The 24,851-nt window shown below is 36.5% G+C and overlaps 2 protein-coding genes across 7 annotated transcripts in view; one reads left to right on the forward strand and one right to left on the reverse strand.

The window, feature by feature from the left end:
* DIP-kappa (Dpr-interacting protein kappa) overlaps positions 1–24,851 on the reverse strand; it is a 370,228-nt gene that overhangs the window by 249,593 nt on the left and 95,784 nt on the right. For 2 of the 6 annotated variants that reach the window (XM_073967609.1, XM_073967607.1), the window contains exon 1: positions 18,396–18,645. The exons of the other annotated variants lie outside the window; for them this stretch is intronic. The gene's annotated coding sequence lies outside the window, so the exon portion shown is untranslated. Of the gene's footprint in view, positions 1–18,395; positions 18,646–24,851 lie in introns of those variants that run through there. 6 annotated transcript variants of the gene reach the window in all.
* On the forward strand, positions 3,753–24,024 carry LOC141393954 (synaptic vesicle glycoprotein 2A-like). The gene is made up of 8 exons (XM_073967610.1): positions 3,753–4,106; positions 4,182–4,343; positions 17,170–17,332; positions 17,492–17,613; positions 17,729–18,297; positions 23,361–23,644; positions 23,704–23,831; positions 23,899–24,024. The coding sequence occupies exons 1-8, from the start codon at positions 3,875–3,877 to the stop codon at positions 23,931–23,933; spliced, it is 1,695 nt and encodes a 564-aa protein (XP_073823711.1). The 5' UTR covers positions 3,753–3,874; the 3' UTR covers positions 23,934–24,024.

The following is a 24,851-nucleotide window of genomic DNA, read 5'->3' on the forward strand; positions in this document are numbered from 1 at the left end:
ACGAGGAAGTAAACCGGAAAATAGAGAAGCAATTAACTCCAAGTGGCAAAAAAGAGGGAGCGATTTTGACATTGGAGACTCTTAAGAAGCCAATTTACTGAATGACAAATAATCGAGGTGATCCAGATAAACATCCATCGTAACGAGACGCAACCGTGGTTCTGATAGAGCAAGTTAACATCGATATTATGCATATTTATTTTATTCAGTTATCTTGGACTATTCAGAATAAAGTGTCATTAGATGTACAGATAATATCGTATGTAGGATATGCGCAGAAGATGACGATATGTTAAAAACTAGATTTGCCAATGATTTGTCAGTTTTGCAAATAGAAGATACCAATTTTTTCGGTACGACATCATTCCATATCTTCATCAAAAATAAAACAAACATTGGGACAGAAGAGGTATTTTATTAAGGAAAAATAATTTCTAAATTTTGAAGAAAGGGACTGTATTCCTTTCTTCAAAATTTAGTCAAGAGAGCACAACAAGCTTACAGTAGGCCTAGGTGTATGTCTAACAGCACATATGGAAATTATCGCTTCCTTTTCTACCTAACCTAATCTAATTCTTGTTATCGTGAGAACTATATTATAAATGTCTTCTTAGGGAAGTCCATGCTTCACGAGATATGAGCTTAAGCTATTTCCAAAACCTCTTAGTTCAAGAAATTTGAGTCGCAAATCACCACTGCAGAAATTAATAAAAATTGTTACCTTTATCTGCAGTTGTTATTTACTTCTCCACACATCACTGTTTGTTAAATTCAGGCTAAAATAATAATAATTGTTCCACAAATATCCCAGAAAGCACAAGGGAGACTTCTCTCATATCAATGAGTGCACCCCGATTCATATTAACTCAATGATATGGCACTTACTGTTTATCGCCGAGTCCGCACGACGTGCCTTACGACACCACTTGTAGAGAAGTTTTACATGGTTGAAATACTCAGGAAATGTCGCCAATATTACTAAGGGGCAATTTGCCACCGTTAAAAATTGGATGTTGCCTGGCCTGAGAATGGAACTGCAGACCTTCTGAGTGCAAGGCGGGTGTGCATACCACTGTGGCACCCGGTGGCCAAAATATCTCGCATTTGCTTAGTATTGAAATATGAAATATGTATGTACATCTCTATGATGCTGTTATATTCGCGACTTCCTTTCAGATAAGGACATACAATGGAGTGCCTATTATTACTACTATTTTTACCTATTATTAGATAACGGGATTATTAGGTTAAGGGATATACCCTCAGTCTGTGGGAATAGAAAAACTTCCTTTCAAAAAAAAAAATACGTTTGTAACTAAGGGGTCTACAGAATTTTGGGCATATGAACTTGCCGACAAAGATATGGACTAGGATAAAAAGGCGAAAGTTTTGCGGGAGGGGTACCTAAAGGAACGGACCGACATAGCCTTTTTGGAAGTGGGTCTTATTTTCGGAGTCATTCCTCTCCATAGGACCATTATATCAGGAAACATGGACTTGTCCACATCATATCGCTGTAAACAGGGCTAGTAGGAGTACCTTCGGTAAAAATTGCCAAAGTATTCTCGCACAGACCCTTAACCGAACTTAAAGAAAAATATTGACCATTTGTGTGGGTGGTACCCTAAGAACTGGACCGATAGGGCCCACTTTTGAACACTAAGCTTGGACAAAATATTTCGAGATCTAAACTCTTTCTGGTGAAGGTACCGAAAGGAGTGGACCTATAAAAAAAATCTTCGAATTTCAACTAATATTCGAAGAAATATTACGATATGCAAAGTGTGGGCCCACCCAGTATTCGGATCGGGAGTTGTCGTGTACCCAGCCCCTACTTATGCTGGCCGTAGGTGTTTTTTTTACAGTTTTCGGGTCATTTTCTCATGAAGTATGGACTTGCCACTGACAAAACTTGTACCATCGTAATAGGGGCCTTCAGTGCAATTTGTTACAAGAAAAATCAAAACGATTCGAGAGGAGGTCCTAACCGAACCACTTTTCCGCAATTTGGAGATATCCGTAGAAGTGGTCATGTGTAGTCCATGTTCTGACCTGATCTATGTGTCGATGTGCAAAGTATGGACCAAATCGGTTACTGCCTTCAAAAGATATCGTGCGCGTCATTTTGCGAAAAGTTTTGAAAGGTGAGATACAAAGGAGTGGACCAATAATGCCCATATTAGAACTTGATTTAACTTTGGGCAAAATATTACGATTGCCAAATTTTGGATCGAATCGGTTTATCCGTTATTCGACCACAACACATATGCCATAGCGGGTTTTTACAACTTTCAGGTCATTTTCTCAGGAAGTATGGACTTGCCCCTGAAAAAGTTTACACCATCGTACGGAGGCGACGAATACAAGTTGTTACAAAAAAATCAAAAGGATTCGAGAGGAGGTCTTAAACTGCACTTTTCCGTAATTTTGTGTGTTAGGTATCCGAAGGAGTTAGCCGAAATGGTCGATATTCGAACTTTATCTAAATCTTGTAGAAATATTACCATGTGCAAGGTATGGAGCAAGACGTTTAGTCCCTTCGTGAGTTATCGTGCACATAACTTTTGCGAAAAAATTTGAACTTTTGTGGGGAGGTACCCGAAGAAGTGGACCGATATGGCCCATCTTCGAACTTAAACTAAGTTTGGACAAAATATTACGAAAGCTAAATTTTGGACCAAATCGGTTAATCCGTTCGAGAGTTATCGTGCGCTCCAGCCAGACAAACGGACGGATATTGTTTAATCAACTCCAAATTGTCTGAAACGGATTTCGTCCAAACATACTTGGGGTCTAAAGCCGTTATTTCGATGAGGAACAATTCGTCCGTATGAAAGTGTATATACCCTCCTTAGCATAAATGCCCAGGGTATAATGAAATAAAAATATCAGAATTTTTCTATTTGAGTTTTTGAAAAATTTAGAAATTCCGCTGTCTACTTATAACTCATGTATTTAGCATTTACTTTCGGATATACGGATTCTGATCATTCGAATCACGATTATACAAGCAAGCAAAAATTATACCGATATTCATCATATAGTACCGGTACTATCGGTACTTACTTCACTGTCACTATCAAAAAGCCTCATTTGCATCTAACAGGTTTTAAAACACATGCGTTGTTTATGTTATTACTTCCATAAAATATCTGTCAAATAAATGACGTATTTGCCTTAAATACTGGATTTAGGTGAAAGTGTATAATCAGTGTTCCGCAAACATCCCAGAAGGGACAAGGGAGACTGCTCTCAATTCGCATGTGTAAAGTAAGTTAAATATTCTATTTACGGTTTTTATTTATCAACAACCGGTTCTTAATTCTCCCGCTAAATGCACACAATTTGCACAGCTGTAACTTACCATAGAATCTCAAGTGGTTTGGATTGTCACAATGGGCAGTAAACATTAAAAAAACAATAATAGCAAAAAACCTGCTTGTGGAAGATTCGTGATCTGTTATCGAAGTAAATACAAGCTAGTAAGCAAAAAGTGACTACGACCACACCACAAATTGTTTTTGTTTTTTCATCATAACAAGCTGTCAAACATTGCAATGGCAAACCCAACAACAACAACAATAGGAACCCCAGCAAAAAAGCTGTCAGACAAGAATTTCCATAATATGCTCTCGTCCATTTAATATTGGTGCAGGTAAAATGTTGTTTTACGCTCAGTTAACAACGTTTAATTTTCAATTATAGACAACAAGAAACTGAAAATGCTTAAATATAAGTTAAATGTTTTGAATAGAAATGATTTTATAAACAAAACAACGTTGCTGGTGTCAATAACTAAAAAAGGAAAAATTTCGCGCCAAACAAAATCCCAACTGCAGCGGAATAATATACCCACCAGCAAACAACCACAATAATGCAGTTCTCCGATGGTAACAAACAAACACGACCATCAACATCATCATCTTCATCTGGTGATGCAGTTGATAATGCCATGATTAGTGGTCATCATCATCAGCGGCAAGGAGAAGGCATGTCCGGACAATCATCAGATAACAACTATGCAGCTGCAAGTTTTATTGCTCTTGAACCAAAAGGTTCTTCGCAACCAAGTGCATGGGATTATAATGAAATATTAAATATTTTGGGTATGGTAATAACTTCAGAAGATGGCAAAGACCCACTTTCATTATATTTTGCTTTTGTTTGTGTTCTCTTTTAAGGTTTTGGTAAATTCAATTGGCTGATGCTGCTCAACAGCGGTTTACTCACAGTCACCTCAATGGCAGCTCAATTAGCTGTGGGAATTATTGGTATTTCTTCACAATGTGAATTTAATATGACCCAGGGAGAAAAGGGTGTCATGATGGCGGCGTGTGTAACAGGTAAGTGGGTAATTAAAGACGTGAAGACGGTGAAATACCAGAAAAAATGTGAAAGAAAATTGTATGAAATACGTGCGCTATAAAGAAGTGATGAAACATATAACATATTATAGAGAAATAATTAAGAAAATTTAGGTAAAATTGGAGTTGAAAACTTGGCAAGGGAACACATGATTAGACCGGACTGTGCCATGTCTGGTTCACAAAAAAAGCATATGAGCCAGTATATTTATTTTCCATAAGTAACTTCTGCATCGCATACAAAATTGAATACACGGAGCTGTCTGAATGGTCAGAGAAATAATTGCAAGATATCAATGCAGCCTTAGATTTGGCAAATTCACCATCGAAATTATATTTCGATCTAGCCGTGTCTTCAGCCTGTCCGTTGAAATATATGTAGTTTAATTAGGCGTGCATTTATCTATTTGTGTAATGAAAATCCCGAAAAGAACAATTTTTTAAATTGAAAAATGAAAGTGAAGTACACAAGCGGATTATAACATATCATTAATTCAGGAGCACTTCTAACGTGGAGAAGTATAAGGAATTCTGGACAAAGAAACTTCTACAGTTTTAAGCGTAATCAAGAAGAGGCAACGTGCTAACTGTTGAAGCACCACTGAGTGATACGAGTCGTATGCGCCTGAAGATACATGTCATTCTACGCTTTGAATTTCTTCAGTCCACTGCCAAAGGACGGACAAAAAGAATCGCTCTAATTGATATACAGCTTAAAGCCCTGTGGAGTAAAGTAGTGAACTTCCCGCATATATCGGACCAATCCATTCAGGAACAAGTGAGCAAAGGCTATAGTCGGGACGGCGCCGACCATGTGATACCCTACACCACTACCCCTGTGCATAAGATTTTCACTGGTAAACATTTCTTTTAGGGAATATAATCCGACTACCACCAAAAATAATATGCCTCTTTCTCTCTGGGACCCCCATAAGCAACCAAACTTTCGTGACCATCCGATCAAAATTACGACCTGTAGCTTGATTGTAAAAAATGGAAGAATTGGATGCATTACCGACTATTGTGGTATCTCCCTTGGTTGACCACCTTCGCCAACCTGCTTTACACCAATGTAAAGGTAATATCTTCTTCTTCAATTGACAGATTTTGCCGTTGGAATACCCCTACTAGAAGCCAATATATTCACAAAGAATAAAACTTTGAATTAGTCTCCAAATGAGTTTTTCCCCATTCCGACCCCTAAATATTATCCGACTATCACCAAAATCAATAGGCTTCTTCCTCTGTGGGACCCGCATCAACTCCCAAAATATACGTGACGATCCGATCAAAATTGCGACCTGCAGCGTGATTACAAACAAATCGGAAAATGGGATGCATTATCGAATATTGCCATATCTCTACTATTTGACCACCTACGACAACCTAATGTCCATCGCTGGAAAGGTGATATTTTCTACTTTCCTTGCCAGGTTTTGCTTTTGATATACCTCTTAAAGAAACAGAGATATTGGCTTTGAAATAAAATGTTGACTTTTCTCCAAATAAGTGTTTGCCTATTCCGACCCCTAAATATTATCCGACCATCACCAAAATCAATAGGCTTCTTCACCTGTGAGACCCCCATTAACCCTCAAATTTACGTGACGATCCGATCAAAATTGCGACCTGTAGCGTGATTTCCAAAAAAATAGAAAAATGGGATGTATTACCGACTATTGCGATATCTCCGTCATTTGGTTACCCACGCCGACCTAGTTTGCATCATTGTACAGACGGGATCTTTTACTTTCATAGTCAGGCTTTGCTTTTGGAAAAATTTCAACCAAAGCTGTGATATTCGTCAATATAATTAAAATCGCAAAAATGAAAATTGGGGTTTTATTTGCTACTATTGTGATATCTTCGTTGTTTGATCACCTACGAGCACCTACTTTACATCATTGGAAAGGTGATATTTTTTGCTTTCATAGTCAGGTTTTGCTTTTGGTATACTCCATATAGAAGCTGAGATATTCGCTTTGGAAAAAAACGTTGTCTTTTTATCCACCTAAGTTTTTTGCCCTTTCCGACCCCAAAATATTATCCGACCATCACCAAAATCAATAGGCTTCTTCCCCTCCGGAACCCCCATCAACATCCAAAATTTCGTGACGATCCGATCAAAATTGCGACCTGTAGCGTGATTACAAGGTTTAGATGGACAGACGGACGGACTGACGGACGGACACACATAGCCAGATCGACTCAGCTCGTCGAGACATTCATTTTGGTATATACAAGTATGGGTCTACGACCATTATTTCGATGCGTTACAAATTTTTTGGCCAAAACCAACTTATAATACCCTCCCCACATAGTGGTGTAGGGTATAAAAACTAACAACACTTCTACTACGAGCGCTGTAGAAAAAACGTTGATATTCCAACGGTAAAACTGCTGGTGCCAATACCATTCACCCACCCGTGCGAAAGAGGGTGTCCACACTTACCAGCTCAGCAATACCAGACTGTTTCGTACGTAGATCGTCGACAGCAGAGAATTTCAATGTCGTCAGTGGAAAGCTGCTTGGGCATCGTTGCTGTTTTATTGTGCAACAGCTCTGAGCTTGTAGCAAGGGGTCATGCAATACCTGTTGGGTATAGCAGCATTTTGATCTTTGATGATGTATTTCCATACTTCAAAGCATTGAGTGAACTATCAAGGACTCATCAAAGAGCAAACGGCAGCATAACCCAACAGGCATTGCATATAGCCTTGTTACAATCTCAAAGATGTTGTCCAATAAAGCAGTAAAGATGTTCCAGCAGCTTTCTGCAGAAGGCATTAAAATCCCAACCTCATGCCAGTCAGCAATCCACAGGACTATATACAGGAAAACCCCTTTGTTAAAGGACTAGTACGCTTTATCTGCAGAAGTGGTGCAGGCACTTTGACAGCAAACGCCATGAGAGCTTTGAATATCCGCCCATGGTCCTCAAAAATCAATCTAGAAAAATTAGGTTGACTGCGCCCAAATTGAACTCACACAGAAGGTCTCCAGAATGTTTTAGATGAGTTCAGCCTCTGGGGGATCAATTGTGATGATTGATGGCGACATAATTAGCGTGAAATCCGGCAACAAGATAACACTTGTTGTTCGACTGCTGCAAATGTTCGAAGAGAAAGTTACACCGCACTTAAGTTCATCAGTTGCCAGCACCATGAGCTGGATCGCGTTTTTCGGGCTGTCATGGGCGATGAACTACATGTGTCGACTAAATCACCAAACATAAAGTACTTCTTTATGCGGGATTTGAGAGAAATTCTGATCAATTGAAAGCATCATTCAGCATTGGTAAAACTGACGGCTAGTCGGAACCCCAACCAACCAACTTGACAACCTGTCTTAAATTGCAGACAGGCGTTTTATTAAATTTTTTTAATAGATAGAAAGTAAGCTCAGCTGACAGAGTATGAGAGCAGATGACGCTTCAGTGGCAATTGCGGCTCTGTATTCCTTATTTAACTCTCTGCCCTTATTCAACAGTCGGAAGGTGAGGCGTTTATTGGAGGAGACCTTAGGGAGAAATGCAAGAGAAAGAGCACTGATGGCTTTCCTTATTTTCTTCGGATGTCGGTACTAGGCCTAACGGTCCATCCAAATCATACATAGATTTGTTTTGGCGATCCCTATGACACCATCTGGTGGGTCACAGTCTATGACTATCAGTCTGATTACAGGTCCATAGAAGCGGATTAGAAACGTGAGAGAGAGGAGATAGACACTACAGCCACTGGTCTGGAATCAGTCTTCAGAACTGCGATCGACGCGTTTGTTTTCCAAAACAAAAATGCAAACTAATTTTCCTAAGAAAAATAGAAAAATTAGCATGACGAGTCCCTACCCTAAAAACAGATATGCGGAATCTTGACCACATATTATTCCCATACTTGACCGAGAGAGGTATTAACCCTTCCTCGAGGGAATCACTGTAGACAACAGATCCTTTGGGCAGGTCATGACAATAAGTTAAAAATCAAAGCTTTGGACGACCATATGTCCTGGATCTATTAAGGCGCCGACCGACCATTGTTTCTTTACCTTGGTTAACCAAGATATCGAGGGGATGAATGATCGGTTTCATTTGAGAAACTTTGGTAGACGGTTCAGTGCTGTCTGCATTTGGCAAAACTCTATCAGTATTAGAATTCTGTAACTCATTTTTCGATTCACCGACAAAAATCGGTAAAATTAAAATACTTATAATTCGATAAACAACGAAATGTTTCGGTAAGTTAACAACCAAAATAAAGTTGTAGCTAATTCCTACCGCCAGCAGTAGTGTTGTCAAATTTTACTAATACTTTTCATTTACACTTTTGCGTTTTAATTTTAGCGATTTTTGTCGGTAACTCAAAAAATCAGAGAATTCCACTACTGTCCTTCATTTTGAAACTTCAAAGTGCTCTTGTCGAAGGCGAGAGAATCCTAAAAGACTGTGAATTTGAGTTCAGGACGGGTCACTTGACGTTATATGCTCTTTCGGTCTTCTCATCCATCGTGGTAAGTGGATTTCATAGGAGGCTAAGAACGATCGCAGCGGCTCTGTACCTTGCCAGAGCGTTCGACTCGGACTCGCACGACAGCATACTTTTTAAACTAAAAAGTTTTGGTTTCGATGTTTAAACATGCAGACTAGCAAGCATGCATTCTCAGGGTAAGGAGCTTTAAGTTTAAAGTCGGAGACTTGCTCCCGAATGAACGACTAGTTAGTGCAGGGGTCCCCAATGATCTCTCCTAGGTCCCATGCTCTATAGTATCTGATCCGCCAAATGGAGGATAGCAGATACTGTATGCGAATGACATCATCCTGGCCTTGTCGCCTCAACGTTCACTTCGAGATCCTACAAAGATATTTCTCCAAGTGGGTTCTAAGGTTGAATGTGAGCAAATGTATTAAGTAGGAAAGCACTGCTTGTATACCCTAATTTTAAATCCTACCGTTCAGTCCTTAAAATTGATCACTGTTTATAATAGGCTGTTACCATGTTATTTGACCACCTACATCAGTATAATTGACAGCAATGGAAAGGTCAAGACTTCCTCTTCTAAATATTACTTACGGGTGTGGAACCCATCTTCCAGGAATGAAGATATAATCATTATACTATAACCTTTACCAATTTTCTCACAAAAGTTTTAGTTCATCTCGCCTGATAAATATTATCTGATCATCATCTTATGTAAATTGAAAGCTTGCTCGTTGTTGTAAAGCCAAACCATACTTAAAATTTCGCGTCGATCAGATCATCATTGCGACATACAGAGTAGCTACAAAATCGATTAAAAATTTTATTTTTGGTCTATTTTACCCGGTAAATATTTCGCGATCATAACAAATAGCAATAGGTGTCTATTCTGGTCTGAAGCCCACTTCCATTCAAAAGTTCGTGACGATCGGTCCATAAGTTGGAGTTAGAATACAATTTATAATGGACAGCGGGACACTCGGACGGACACACATCGCTTTATCGAGATATTAAAAAATGGTATACCACATTGAGGGTCTATGACGATTATTTCGCGTTTTACATGAATTTTCGGAAAAACAAACTGTATTATAAGTTTCCATATTGTGGTGTAGGGTATAATAATTATGCCGTATATAAATATATTTTGTATTACGAGTTTGCTCCAAAATACGTGGAATCTGCAGGTAACAGATACCAAATAATTGACATATATCAAAAATTTGACATGTATCAAAAATGGGGAACTCGAAATATTAAAATACGTTAAACAAAGTTTGGAAAAAAATTTTGAAAAGTTTGATAGTTAACGTGCGTTCTAGTCTTTTTAGTATATGTCTGCAGGGTTTTTGAACTTTTGGGCTATTATCTCCGGAAGTATGGACCGTTGTAATAGGGACCGCGAAAACAACCTTTTTTCAAATAGATTTCATATAGATTCTAGACAAGTCCTGAAACTGCACTTTTCCCAAATTTTGTACAGGAAGTACACGATGCACGGTACCAGCCAGAAACTCCCTAAGAGAGTTATCTTGCGGATTTCCTACCTTAGTTGGTGTCGTCAGTTATTGTTACCGTCGTAAAGGGGGCCACGAGGACAACATGCTTAAAAGTAATTTCAAAATTATCCGAGAGAATTTCCTAAACTTCACTTTTTTCGAATTTTGTGTGGTAGGTACCCGAAGTGGTAGACTGATATAGTCCATATTTGAACCCGATCTATATCTAGAAGAAATAATAGCACGTGCAAACTTTGGACCAAATCGATTGCTCTCTTCAAGAGTTATAGCTCACATCATTTTACAGGAAAATATTACGATACCAAAAATTTGGTTCGAAACAATTGATTCGTTCGAGAGTTATCGTGCACACCAGCCAGACGGCAATTGCTAAATCGACTCCAAATTTTCTGAAACTAATTTCGTCCAAACATACTTGGGGTCTAAATACATTATTTCGATAAGGCACATTTTTCGTCGTGTTTTTTCCTCGTTAGCCTAAAGGCTGAGGATATAATAAATCAAGGAATGCTTATTGTGATTTAAACAAATATGTATATTGGCAGAAAATCGTTAATTTAAATTTAATATATTTAAAAAACGTTAGTAATACAAGATTATGTAGAGAAAATTGTCCATGCTCGGTTAGTTCATTTCAAAGACAGGGGGTTTCTATCTTTTCGACAAAGCCGTCTCATATTTGTGTCCACTACCATTATTTAGTTATGTTACACACTTTTGTACCAAACCCAACTTATAATACTACTCAACAAAATTTAGTTTCGTAAAATAACAACCAATTTTTGTCTTCAGTAGTGCAAGTTACCGACAAAAAAATTAAATAAAATTAAAACGTAATATTATGAATGAAAAGTTCAAACTAACCGTAGTACCTTACCACTACTTTTTTGGTCGCTCATTTTGTTGGTAAATTAAAAAAATGAGTAAGAGAATCACATAACAGAAATATGCCAAAACCGTGCCTCTGAATTACACAGTTCAACATTTTCAAGGTTTTTTGTGCGAACAACTTCTACTGCGGATTATATGAGAGTGCAGACCCAAACGACAAAAACCCTATTTGGGTTTTCTATTGTTAGATCGGGTTTAGATTTTATGGCCTCATCTAAACATGGCTAAATATTGAGCCAAATCGAGCCAATATCTGTGAAGCCAATTCGAATCTTGTTAAGACCTCTGAAGCAAATTTCTAGATAAGAGCATGAAGAAAATATTTCGAGAAATAATCACATCGAAACACTGCACTTGTTGCCTAAAATTCATAATATATCTAAAAATTTCTTTATTTCGTATATCGGCGCACCATACCTCCAAAACTGTTTAATTTTTTGTTGACTTTTCTTTGAAAGAAATATCCGCTGGAGTGTAATTCACAGCTATTTATAACATTCCATTCATGTAAAATGCCTCTATCAAGCTATTTCTAGCACATTTTCAAAGGGCATTTGACAAACATCACTGTGTGTAATTGGAGTCATGTTTTATTAACCATATTCTGATACCGCAGTGTGATAGATGAACAAACACGAGAAGAGACGTGTCTCGCCGTTTCCCTATCTCACCAACTTTCGCAGTTATAGGTCCCCAAATGTTTGAGGCTTTGATATCAAACGGCATCATTTTGTCAGGATCATATACCCCCAACCGTTAAGAAATTTTATTAACTTTTAGAGGCAAAGTTATAACCCTTGTCTTAAAGACAATCGGAGAAAAAAGTATAAAAATCGGATATTTTCTAAAGTGTTTTCGCCGACAGTTCGTATACTCCAGAAAGTTGTTTACTAACATCGTTGCTACATTTATGGTTACTAAACTAAACCAAAGCAAACTAGATACAAATTACATTTGCTTTACTATTTTGAATTTTAAGAACCATTTATACATAGTTCGTATGTTCTAAAAATATGTTTATTGATATTCAAGGTACATTTTTGTCGTTGGTTGTTAGTTCATATTTACAGTTTGTTGATGTGAGAGGGTGCTGAGTGGCAAATGGTTACCATATGCCTCACCTCTCTCTCATTCAAATTGACAATTGCCGCCAGGAAAGTTGCCTAATATAAATATGGACTTTGCCTCAATTTTGATCGCTTTGATATCTGTAGACCAAACCTCGAGAAAAAAATATTAAAATGAAATGGCATCTTGACAATTATGACCTAAAAGATGATTGATTGAGTTTATGTGTTCAAAAATTTTCTTCTTTTTGAGTTGTGATACAACTTTGCCTCCTTCCACCTTTTACATTAACGCCTCAAATTTTTGAAGCCCTGTAACCGTGAAAGTTAATAAGATAGGAAATACGCCGAGACACATGTCTTCTGTTTTTTTGGTCTTCTGTCACGCTGCGGTGTCAGAATAGGGTTAATAATTTTCGTGTTGCATAGTGTATATGAACACTGCATTGAAATTCCAAATATGAAATCAAGCAGGTATTGTGAACGTAGTTTGAAATATTTTTTTAGAAAGAATAATATGAGTTTCAGAATGTTCTGAAGAATTGTTTAGGAAATGTTTGCGAAAGTTTATTTGGTTTAAATCCTAATAGTTTAACTGCTAATTTCATAAATTATGTACATCGCGCTAAGTGCAGTTTTACCTAGTTCATCTGTTTAACACATAATTTCTTCTACTTTAGGGCTACAATATTGCTGAAGACCGCGGAATAAAATGTTTATTAGTTTCTTAGTTAAATACCCGATCAGTGGAAAAAAGCGTCGTTTTAGCCCGGTCTAGATGAGGCTATAAATGTACTTTCAGAAAATGTCCGTTAGAAGTTGTTTGCATTTTCAGTGTTGCACTGTGTTATTTTTCATAATCAAATCTCATCTGAATGAAAACTGTAATGGCAAAAATTGGGATTTTGATCAGTAACAAGTAAAACAGTATCAGTCGGCGTTGCTGACAAAGATATACCCTCAGCCCATGTGAATTGAAACTTTCATCTACGGATAGAGCGGATGTACATATTTAGGATCTTTTCCCTTTTCGGACATTTGAACTTGCCGACAAAAATGTGGATTACGATTAAAGTTCGAAAGTGTTGCGGAGGAGGTTCTTAAAGGAATGAACCGAGTTATATATTTTTAATATACATCGCGCTCACTAGTCGTTTCAGTGGGTCTTCGAACTGAAACTAAATTTGGACAAAATATGACGTAGGCCAAATTTTTGACCAAATCGGTTGATCAGTTCGAGAGTTATTGTGCTCTCTAGCCATTACATGTGGTACCATATGGGTTTTTACAACCTTCGAGCTGTTTTCTCTAAAAGTATGGACTTGCCCCTGTAAAAACTTTCACCGTCGTAATTGAGGCAGCGAATGCGAGTGGCTTTTAATGTGAACTTATCCGAAATTTTGTGTGGGAGGTATACAAAGGAAAGCACAAATATAGTCCATATTCGAACCGGATCTATATCTGGTAAAGTATGGACCAAATCGGTCACTCCCTTCAAGTGTTATGGTGCACACAATTTTTCCGAATATTTTCAAACTTCTGTGGGGGAGGTGCCTGAAGCAGTCTACTGATATGGTTCATCTTCGAACTGAAACTAAGTTTGGACAAAATATGACGAAGCCTTATTTTGGACCAAATCGGCAGATCTGTTCGGTAGTTATCTTGTGCTCCAACCACTACACACGGAGTCATAGGGTTTTTTTTTGCACCTTTCATGCTATTTTCTCCGGAAGTATGGCCTTGCCCCTGATGAAACTTGTACCGTCGTATGTGGGGCAGTAAATGCAAGTTCTTGCAACAAAAATCAAAGCGATTCGAAAGCAGGTCCTAAGCTGAACTTTTTCGAATTTTGTTTGGGAAGTACCCGAAGGGGTAGACTGATATAGTCCACATTTAAAACCAATCTATATATCGAAAGAATAATACGATATGCAAAGTTTGGACCAAATCGATCTCGAGAGTTATCGTTCACATTAATTCACAGAAAAATGTTGATCTGTCCTGGGTGAGGTACCCGTAGAACATTATATTTGTTCCACAAACATCCCAGATGGGACAAGGGAGACTTCTCTCATATCAATGAGTGCACCCCGATTCATATTAGCTCAATGATATGGGACCTACTGTTTATTGCCGAGTCTGAACGGCGTGTCCTAAGACACCACTTGTAGAGAAGTTTTACATTGCTGAAATACTCAGGAAATGTCGCCAACATCACTGAGGGGTATTTTGCCACCGTTGAAAATTTGATGTTACCTGGCCTGGGAATTGAACCCATGACCTTTAGCGTGCAAGGCGGGTGTGTACCACGAGCTAACATGGCCTAAGGAGTTTTGTATTGAAAAATTAATTCTAGAAAAATACCACACACTCAACCATTACGCTACGATCGTTTCGCCTGGTGGTTTTAAGCCAGGCTCATCAGGCGTATTTTGATGTTAATGGCTAGAAGACAAAGGCTGATTTTGATAACTTCTATTTATACAAACATTTTTACAAATTTGTAATTATGAAATGTTTATTTATGTTGTAACAACGAAAAAGTGAAACAAACCACAGCAACGCTGGCGTGCGAGAAAGCCCATCTATGATTGGTGCCGATACCTGCTGTAAAGTATAAACAATTATGTTTTCTAAACACCGACAAATCGGCGATATTAAAGAGAAAAATTATGAATTATGAATCAAATTAAAGTTGAAAGTACTCTCGCTATCGGTTGAACTTCGCGGCCTAATTTTGTCGGCTCAAAAAATGAGTTAGAGAATCACACCACAGGAATATGACAAGCCCATACCTTTGAATAATTTGTCATAATATGTCTTTAATCAAATGAATAACAGAACGAGAGCCAAACATAATATGACACTAACCTCTTAAAAACAAATTCTACAAGGTGGAGTTGCCCACAAGGTTTAAGTCAAAAAGCTGAAGGCTGAATTTGTACATAAAGAGATGGTTTAAAAACCTTACATCTATAATTAAACATTTAATGCAACACATACATTTGTACATAGTTTATACTAAGGTAATAAATGGAGAAGGAAAATATGACAAAAACCTTCAATAAAATATATTTCAATTACACTGTGCAACATTTTTAAGGTGATCTTGTGCAAACAATTCAAACTGAGGATTTTTGAAAGTACAGACCCAAACGACAAGAAACCCTAGTTGGGTTTTGTTGTGTCAGATCCAGCTCGGAATTTATGGCCCCATCTGGTTAAATATTGAGTTTTGAAAGAAATTCAGGGCTATACCTCTGAAACCAATGCGAATCTTCTTCTGACCTCTGAAGCAAATTTGTAGATAAGAACAAGAATAAAATATTTGGAGAAATAATGAACTCGAAAAACTACATTTATTGCCTCAAATTTCAAAATATATACAAAAATTCCACAATTTGTATACATTTCACACCGTATCTCCAAAACCGTTAATTTTTTCTGAATATTTTCTTTTGCAAAAATATTCCTTGGAATGTAATACACAACTCTTAAGAATATGTCATTGTTGTAAAATGCCTCTATGCCTCTATTTTCAGTACATTTTTCAACGACTATATAATAAAAATGTCAATAATGTAGTGAAATCCGAAATGCGAGAATAAACTGTTGGTGTGAACTGTGTTTGAAATACGCGTTGTAAAAGATATGATACAAAATACTGCTGAAACAACATGAAGTAAGCATTTTAGAGTTTCAGAATGTTCTAAAGAATTGTTGAGAACATTGTTTGGAAGATTTTTGCAAAAGGTTACTTGGTTCAACTCCCAATAGTTTATCCGATACTGACCAGAATATCAGCAATTATGTAAAATTTTCTATATTCTATAAATTTTAATGCCCTAGATGGAGTTTTTCCTATATGGTCTGTTCAAAGGATAAGTTCTGCTAGTTCAGGGCTACAATATTGCCTAAGACAGCAAGGCCAAATTCTTAATCGTTTCTGAGATAAAGGCCCGATAAATGCAAAAAAGTGTAATTTTAGCCCGGTTTAGATGCGGCTATAAAATACGAACTGGATCTGACAGGACAAAACCCTACTAGGGTTTTTGTGGTCTAAATATGTACTATAAAAAAATGCACACTAGAAGTTGTTTGCATTTTCAGTGTTGCATAGTGTTATAATAACATTTTTATTACATATTAGATAACTTTAATGGTCAATTCTAGGAAATTATTGCACCATAAATAACAAGTTCTGCAACGAGCTAGTATTTGAAATATGCATGTTTCTCCGTATAAAATAACATTGCTTTCTAAACAAGTTTCTTAACACCTGCCAAAGAGTACATAACAGTGAATGGCATTCGATAATTGTTTTCTTAATGACGTGTAAATGGTTATGAATTAATTGCAATGAATTAGAATAGACAAAAAGCATCAATAAATCTAATTCGATTAAAAAGCTTAAACAAATATTGTGAGTGCATTTGAAATAATAAGTATTCCAATAACGTGCTGAAAATTGTTCTATAGAAGGTAAACTAAAAGTGGTAAAAACCGATTTGTAAGATATTTTAAAGAACTGGGAACTGTTGGTACACAGAACTAGCAAAGAATCTATAACACATCGATGCTATGTGTCTAGGCTAGACTGTCGCCCTGCAATTAACGATTTTGTTAACTACAAATTATCAGAAAAAAATAAAAACACCGTCTGTGGAAATGGATGTTGTACGACTAAAAGCCCCAAAATATAAAAATTTGATTTTTTCACCACTTTCATTTGTCTATTTTCTCCCCTTGATGCTACAGCAAACTATTTATATCTAAGGTATTCACTTCCATCTAACATCAGCTAATTTATGATGAAATTCTAAAACATAATATGTTATTTTTTCTCTTTTACAGGCATTGTCCTTTCCACCTATCTATGTGGCTATGTATGTGATATTTTAGGACGCCGCACGGTGCTAATGTGGGCCATGTTCATAACAAATATTCTACAATTTATATCAATGTTTGTCTCCAACATATGGGTATATAATTTTATAAATTTCCTTATGGGCATCAGGTAAGTGGCAGTGATAAATTTTGCATGACTTACAGAGAAAAAAAAAAGAAACAGGGAAACACAGAAAAAGAGACAAAGAATGATAAAAACTCACAGAACAAAAAAGAGACAAAAAAAAAACCGAGGAAAATAATTTATTATCTCCGTTTTATTTTATAGTTTGGGTGGTGTCTCCTCTGGGCTGTACCCTTACTTGGGCGAATTTACCAGTAACAAATATCGAGCAGTGGCCATAAATTATTCCACAATGTTTGTAAGCGTAACGGCCATTTATGTACCCGGTAAGCAAGAAATAAAACATGATGAAAAAAAAAGAAAGGATAACCAAAAATGAAATGGAATTTAATAAATGTTATTGGTATGTGTCCCTTTGTGGAAATTCCTCTTTTCTTCTAGCAATTTCATGGTGGGTATTGTCTGCTGATTGGTCTTGGGAAATCTCCTCTGCGCTGACCTTTCGTCCATGGCGTTTAATTATATTGCTAAGTATGTTACCGGGATTTATTGCCGCTTTAATGTTGGTGGTTTTTCCAGAAAGTCCTCTCTTTCTAATGGCCCAGGGACGGCATGATGATGCAGTAAAAGCTTTGAATTATGTTTCGAAATTAAATACCGGTTTGGAATTGGAAATGGTGTTGAAAACACCAAATGTCATTTTGAAGCCAGAGGAAATTTCCGATGCTGCCTTGGTGGCTGGTGCCGGAGGTTGTAGTTTTATATCGAATATATGGAAGGCCACGCTGCCCTTGTTTCACAAACCCCATGGCATAAATGTTACCTTGGCAGTATTTGCCATGTTTGGCATGTTGTTCTCTTCGAATGGTATGCAAATTTGGTTTCCAGAAATAGTAAATCGTTCGGCAGGTGGAGCCCAAAATGTCAGTTCCACAATATGTGCCAAGTTGGAGGACTCCTATGCCAGGGATCATATGGCGGCTTTGAATGCCACAAATACGGGAGATACGGTAAGTTAGTATGAAAAATTCGCTAATTTAGGATAATTTTTGATTTTTATTTATATAATGTTACTTATAAATTTCCCTGAGTTGAGTTAAATTCTTACCGGATAGTAGACGTATAATCCTGAGGCTCCACAAGTTTTTCGCACAAGTGGCAGTAATTGGCGTGTATCACAAAATAATCATTGAAACTCACAATTTTCATTGAACGGCCATCGGGAAATATTAAAACACAACAATAATAACCCCGCGCTGTGTCATAAAATCAATTTTAAAATCACTTTTGCAAAAATTAATACACTGGAAAGTAATTTATTTACAAATAACTCAAACGATAAAAGAGTTGGTCAGACTAAAAATAAAAAACAGCTGTGCCTATTCACTCTCGCAAATATTGGTTTTGCACAACGTTACCATATCGCCAAGTTTGAAGCGTTCCTACACAGAAGTTAACAATCATCAGAGGAAGAAGAAGAAGAATTTCCGTAAATCCTAAAAGTATGCTATGTCACAACTCATAATATTTTTTACATTAACATATACAAAACAGCACATTTCAATATAAAAAATTCACTCAACCTCTTGTAAGCAATTGCAATAACAAATACACATACTGCTTACCACACACCGAAAGCAAAGGCTTCACTTTTGTCAAAGAGAGATTTTCAAACTACGTAACAAACTATTCTAATTCATACAAATCAAACGTCATAAGCGCCTAAAAGGATGTCTGCACCGCCTGCTAGCTCGCCTTCACATTGACCGGTACAGTGGCTCCATGTGAACAAAAGGTGAAACGCAAACTTTTGGAAACATCACCCGATAACTCTGCCGTGGTGGGGAATATGACCACTAGGGATCTTATGATTTTGATGCACGAGTCAATGTCAACCCTTTTGGATGAGAAACTGCAGAATCTACCCACAAAAACGGATCTTCTAGACATTAAAAGTAACGTCGATGCTGCAAAAGAGGACATTAAACGTTTAAAGGCAGAAAACGATGAACTCAGAAAAGAAATGACATTATTAAGAGATGAAAGGGAAGAAGAAAGTATAAGATTACAAAGGTTAGAGGACCAATTGAACCGATGCAAGCTGATAATACGAGGACTCCCAACCCAGAAGTCCTTGTATGGAGCGGTAAATAAACTATTCAGATCAAATCTAAAAATGGAAAATGATCCAGAAATTGAAAATATTAAAAAGCTGCATGAAACCAATAATAAAATGACTGTATCAGTGGAATTGAAATCGGAAAGGACTGTATCGGATGTTTTTAAATCTACAAAGCTTTTGGCTGGTACTTCTATATTTATAGAAAGAGATCTAAGTGGTCTTCGTCTTCAGAGGAAAAAGGTGATGCTGCTATTGAAAAAGGAATTACAGAGAGTCAATAAAGATATCAGGGTAGGAGTCCGTGGCGAACAACTTTTTACGGAGGGCAGAACTTTGCATTGGAATAGTGAAAATAAACTGGTGTGCGGTCAAAGCTGTGGAATAGACGTATTAACCAATATTTTTGGGGAAGATATCCAAAATGTAAATATAAATTATAAACATTTTGTTGCAAAGTTGATATCAAAAAACTAATAAAATCTAATAATAAGATCGCTAACAATCCTCATAAAAATAATAACATTAGTACAAAAATTATCGAACAAATTGTTAATGATCCATTAAGAATAATAGCCTATAATATAAATGGTTTGGGCAACAAAAATCTTCATCATCTTTTCTTTCAATACTTAAATAGTTTTGATATTTTTATCCTCACGGAAACTCACGTCGAATTGAAGAATCAAGCTTATTATTCCAAAAAATTTCAAAACTTCAATACTTACTGGATTTCGGCTACCAGAACTAATACTAGAGGCAGAGGAATCGGCGGACTATTATACGGCATAAGCAGGCAATTAGAGAGTAGAGGGTTTAAGCATGTTTTCGCCCAGAAAGATAATCAAAATGTTCTCCAATGTGAATTTAACGCAACGAAATTCGAAATTCTACCTGTTTATCTAAGAGGAGCGAATTGGAACGAAGATTTCGACAAATTAAAGAGGGGTATCGAGAATTCCGAATGTAACAAAATTGTAATTGGCGATCTCAATTGTCGAATTGGTGAAGAACAAGAACTTCCAGAAGAAATTCTTAGAAATTGTTTTAGCAACAGAAGATCATGCGATACGACTATTAACACAAATGGTAGAAGATTTATAGACATGTGTAATAATAACGGCCTAGTTATTTTAAATGGTCGGTGCCCTGGAGACATTGACGGAACTTATACTTTTTCAAATAAAAACGGAAGCTCAGTAATCGATTTTTGTGCTACATCAATCGAAATACTTCGATATGTAACTACATTCCAAGTAGACAATCAGATATGGTCGGATCATTTCCCAATAATATTAACGTTATCAATTCCATACTCACACAAGGAAATAGCGAGAAAAACCAATATTGCTCCCAAACTTAAATGGAACGAAAGGCATAAACTTGTATACCAAACCAATATAAATAGAAACCTACACAGACTTACATCTATTTCACGACTTAATGACCTATCCACAATAATTAAAGAGTCATACCCAACCCAAAATAACAAAAAACAACAGTTTAAAAGTAAATGGTTCGATACTGAATGTTTAAAAGGCAGAAGGAAAGCTATGAAAAAACTGAATAAATTTAGAAAATCGGGGAGTACAAACGATAGACTTTTATATATAGAACAAAAGAAACAGTATGCTTGGTTATGCAAACGCAAAAAGTCTGAGTATTATCAACAATTGGGACAAAAGTTGGATACAGTGTCAGATAGTAAAACTTGGTGGTCGCTGGCAAAGGAGATTCGACAAGTTGATAACGGAAACAATTGTAGTATCCCCGCAGAAGAGCTAAGAGTATATTTTGAACGACTGCTTAACCCCACTTGTAATACGGAACCGATTTATTATGTTCCTAACAATGTGTCAGATGATCTTTTAGATAGAGAATTCACGATTACAGAAATAAAGAATCAATTAAAGTGTGTGAAAGTAAATAAAGCACCAGGAGAGGATTGTATACCATATGAATTTTTCATTAACGCCACTGATGAATTCTTAAAATCACTTTGCGCTGTGTATACAGGCATTTTGAATGGGAGTGACGATTTTGAATTATTTCGTTCATCCATAATATTCCCAATTCACAAAAAAGGTGATGTAACAGATGTCAATAATTATAGAGGTATTTCTTTTATGAATTGCATTGTGAAATTGATGATCGGAATGGTAAATCTTAGAATATCAGAATGGATAAACAGATACCAAGTACTGAACGAATATCAAGCGGGCTTTCGCAAGGGGTATTCTACAGTAGACAACCTATTTAACCTGGCTGCAGTGGTAAATCTAAAAAGGAATGAAAACAAGAAGGTTTATGCCTTCTTCGTCGATTTTAAGGCAGCCTTCGATAGGGTGCCAAGAAACCTCTTAGTCTATAAACTTCACGAAATAGGTCTATCATCGAGAATAGTGTGGTTTGTTGAAAAAATGTACCAAGACACGAAATCTGCAGTATGGTCTGGAAATGTGATGTCAGAATACTTTAAAACATACACTGGAGTAAAGCAAGGGTGTTTGCTGTCACCTATTTTGTTTGCAATATATTTGAATGATTTGCACGATAATCTTGATGGTGGTTTGTATGTAGAAGAAACCAATATTCGTCTTTTAATGTATGCGGACGACATTGTTTTATTGGCTGATAGTCCGAAGATTCTACAAAGTATGATTGATAATCTAGAATCTTATTGTAATAAATGGGGTATGGAAGTAAATCAAATGAAGTCAGAGATTATGGTTTTCCGAAAAGGAGGCAAACTGTCGGAAAATGAAAAATGGACGTATAATGGCAAATCAATAAAAATTGTAAATGAATATAAATATCTGGGAATGATCTTAACGCCTAAATTATCTTTCACAAAACATTTACACAAAAAAGAAGAAACCACAAAAATGGCAATAAACTCAACGTGGAAGAGTTTTATATCTAAACCTACAGTAACCCTAACGGCAAAATGGAAAATGTTCCTGGCTGTTTGTCGTTCCATACATAGTTATGGGGCGCAAGTATGGGGAAACGCATATTTTAATGAAGTTGATAAACTATATAAGTACTTTATAAAAAGAATTTTGAAATTACCAGAATCAACACCGAATTACGTACTTTCTCTGGAAACGGGATACGAACCTGGTTTCATCTACACATACTCACTCCATATAAAATATTTGTCTAAGGTTTTATTTGACCTAGATTATCAACGCTTGCCTCACACACTCGCTGTAAAACTAGCAAATAAAAACTTAGCCTGGTTTAAAGACTTTATGTCAAAACTTGATGAATACGACATTAACAATATGAATGTCAAAACAGATAAGAAACGTTGGATGGAGGCAGGATATAACTTGATAATGGCATTAAAAGCAAAAGCGTTTGACACATATGTGCAAAAATCGCAAGAAAGCGAGCGCAGAATATACAAATTCCTTAATCATAATGTTGGTCCCTTATACTGCAATGAAACTTTAACACAAGATCAAATCACTCTTATAATCAAAGCTAGAGGAGACTTGTTGTGGCTTAATTACAACAAATATGGAAATGCAGATACTCAAAGATGCTCGTTGTGTAATTTTGGTGAAGCGGAAACGATAATACATTTTATTGGTCGATGTCCAATATTGAGACACATACGGGTTAAATACTTTTATTCCACCCTATTAACTGCAAATGATATTATAAACGTACTAAATGGTGATGAAGATTTTTGTTGGGCTAATTTATGCAATTTTCTAAAGGAGGCCTTAAGATATAGAACTATGCTAATAAACGAATTCAACTATTAAGAAGACGTAAATAAAATTCAAATTAAAACTCAATTTTCCAGCACACGGTTAGAATATAAACCATGCTGATATATTCTTTATAAGTCATAAGATTTAATATTTTATTTATAATAATTTTATAACGTAATTTGAAAATAAAGAACATTGAATTGAATTGAAAAAAAAAATTTCCCTGCAGGTTTGTGATGACACCATAGCCACCAAGACCTATGTTGACAACATTATTGTGGGTTTGGCCTTTTTTGTGGGCTTTTCAATCCAGGGTGCTTTACTCAATCCCTTGGGTAGAAAAAATGTTCTGCTGGCTGCTTTGACAGTGGGTGCCGTATGTGGTTTATTGTTACATGTGGTGACAAATACCACCGGCCTCTTGATTCTGTTTTGTTTATATATTTTACTACCAGGCTTGTCCATGTCTATAATGTGTGGAGCCCTGGTGGATTTGGTGCCAACTCATTTGAAGTTAGTCAAAGTTTTTATTGTTTTGTGGAGCTATTTCATTTGTAGAAAATCTTTTTTAGGGGTAAAACTGTAAGCCTTGGCTTGACTATGGGTCGTGTCGGTATTATTGTGGCCTCGAATTTAATAGCTGCCATGCTGGAGCCATACTGCAATGGCATATTTGCCATTATAACATTGGTGATTATAGGTGAGTAAAGATAAAAAAGAAATTATTTGAACAATATTTAGCAACCTTTTTCTTGCTCTTCTTACAGCTTGCGGTGGTCTGGTCTTCACGTTGCCCATATAACATATTTGAAAAATAAAATAATAGAATGTTTTCAGGATAAGTATTATTGATGTTTGTACAAATATAAAGTTTTTACACTGTTTTAAAACAACATACTTGTTTTCATAACAATGATTACATTATCCCTGTTCCAGAACCTGTAAATTTGACCATTTTTGCTTTGACAATTTAAAAGTTTTAAAGGTTTTGCGTACACTTCACCCGTCTTCTTGTAATTAAGCTTTCAACAACGCTACAGAAAAAAATTACTTTTTGTAGTGGTGACAAAAATCATCTCAACTTAATGAAGAAGACATTTTCTGACATTTTCCGCAGCGATTTTGAGAGCTTTTGGACAACTTGGGTCTGTTCTAAGAATTTCAAAATGATTCGGTTTCATCATTAAACTTGATCTAAGTTTGGTCAAAACATTACGAATTGCAAAGTTTGTACAAAATCGATTGATCCGTTCAAGAGTTATAGGGCGCACCAGCCAGCCATACAGATGTTGGATGAGAATGTTTATTTGTAGTATATGTGTTCCCTCTCCCATCCCGGTAGGAAATTGAATCTGCGCTGACCATTTCATCAACGAAAAAATTCAAAATTGTCTTTAAACAAGACAGTGTCACCAAATTTGTCACTCTTCCATGTGCGATGTGTGACATTCTGAACGAAAATGTCTTGCAATGTGCCTTGGTACAAGTTATAATGTTCATTCTATGGTCCATGAAGACAACTTCGCTTACCTTGTCGCTCAACTTATCGTGCACGAGGTTTGCGACATTTGTGTGAAAATGTCGTCGATGATCGCAAAGGATTGGAGACAAGAGCGAGAAAAAAATAACTTTTTATGGCACAGAGAGATTTTCTGCTACAACAATGTGCTGTGTCGTTGCTATGTTTGTGTGGCGTTTAGTTTATCTATCTTCTTGTTGC

The sequence above is a fragment of the Musca autumnalis genome, unplaced genomic scaffold, assembly GCF_047663935.1.
Source record: "Musca autumnalis isolate F117 unplaced genomic scaffold, ASM4766393v1 scaffold_2, whole genome shotgun sequence".
Classification (NCBI taxonomy): domain Eukaryota; kingdom Metazoa; phylum Arthropoda; class Insecta; order Diptera; family Muscidae; genus Musca; species Musca autumnalis.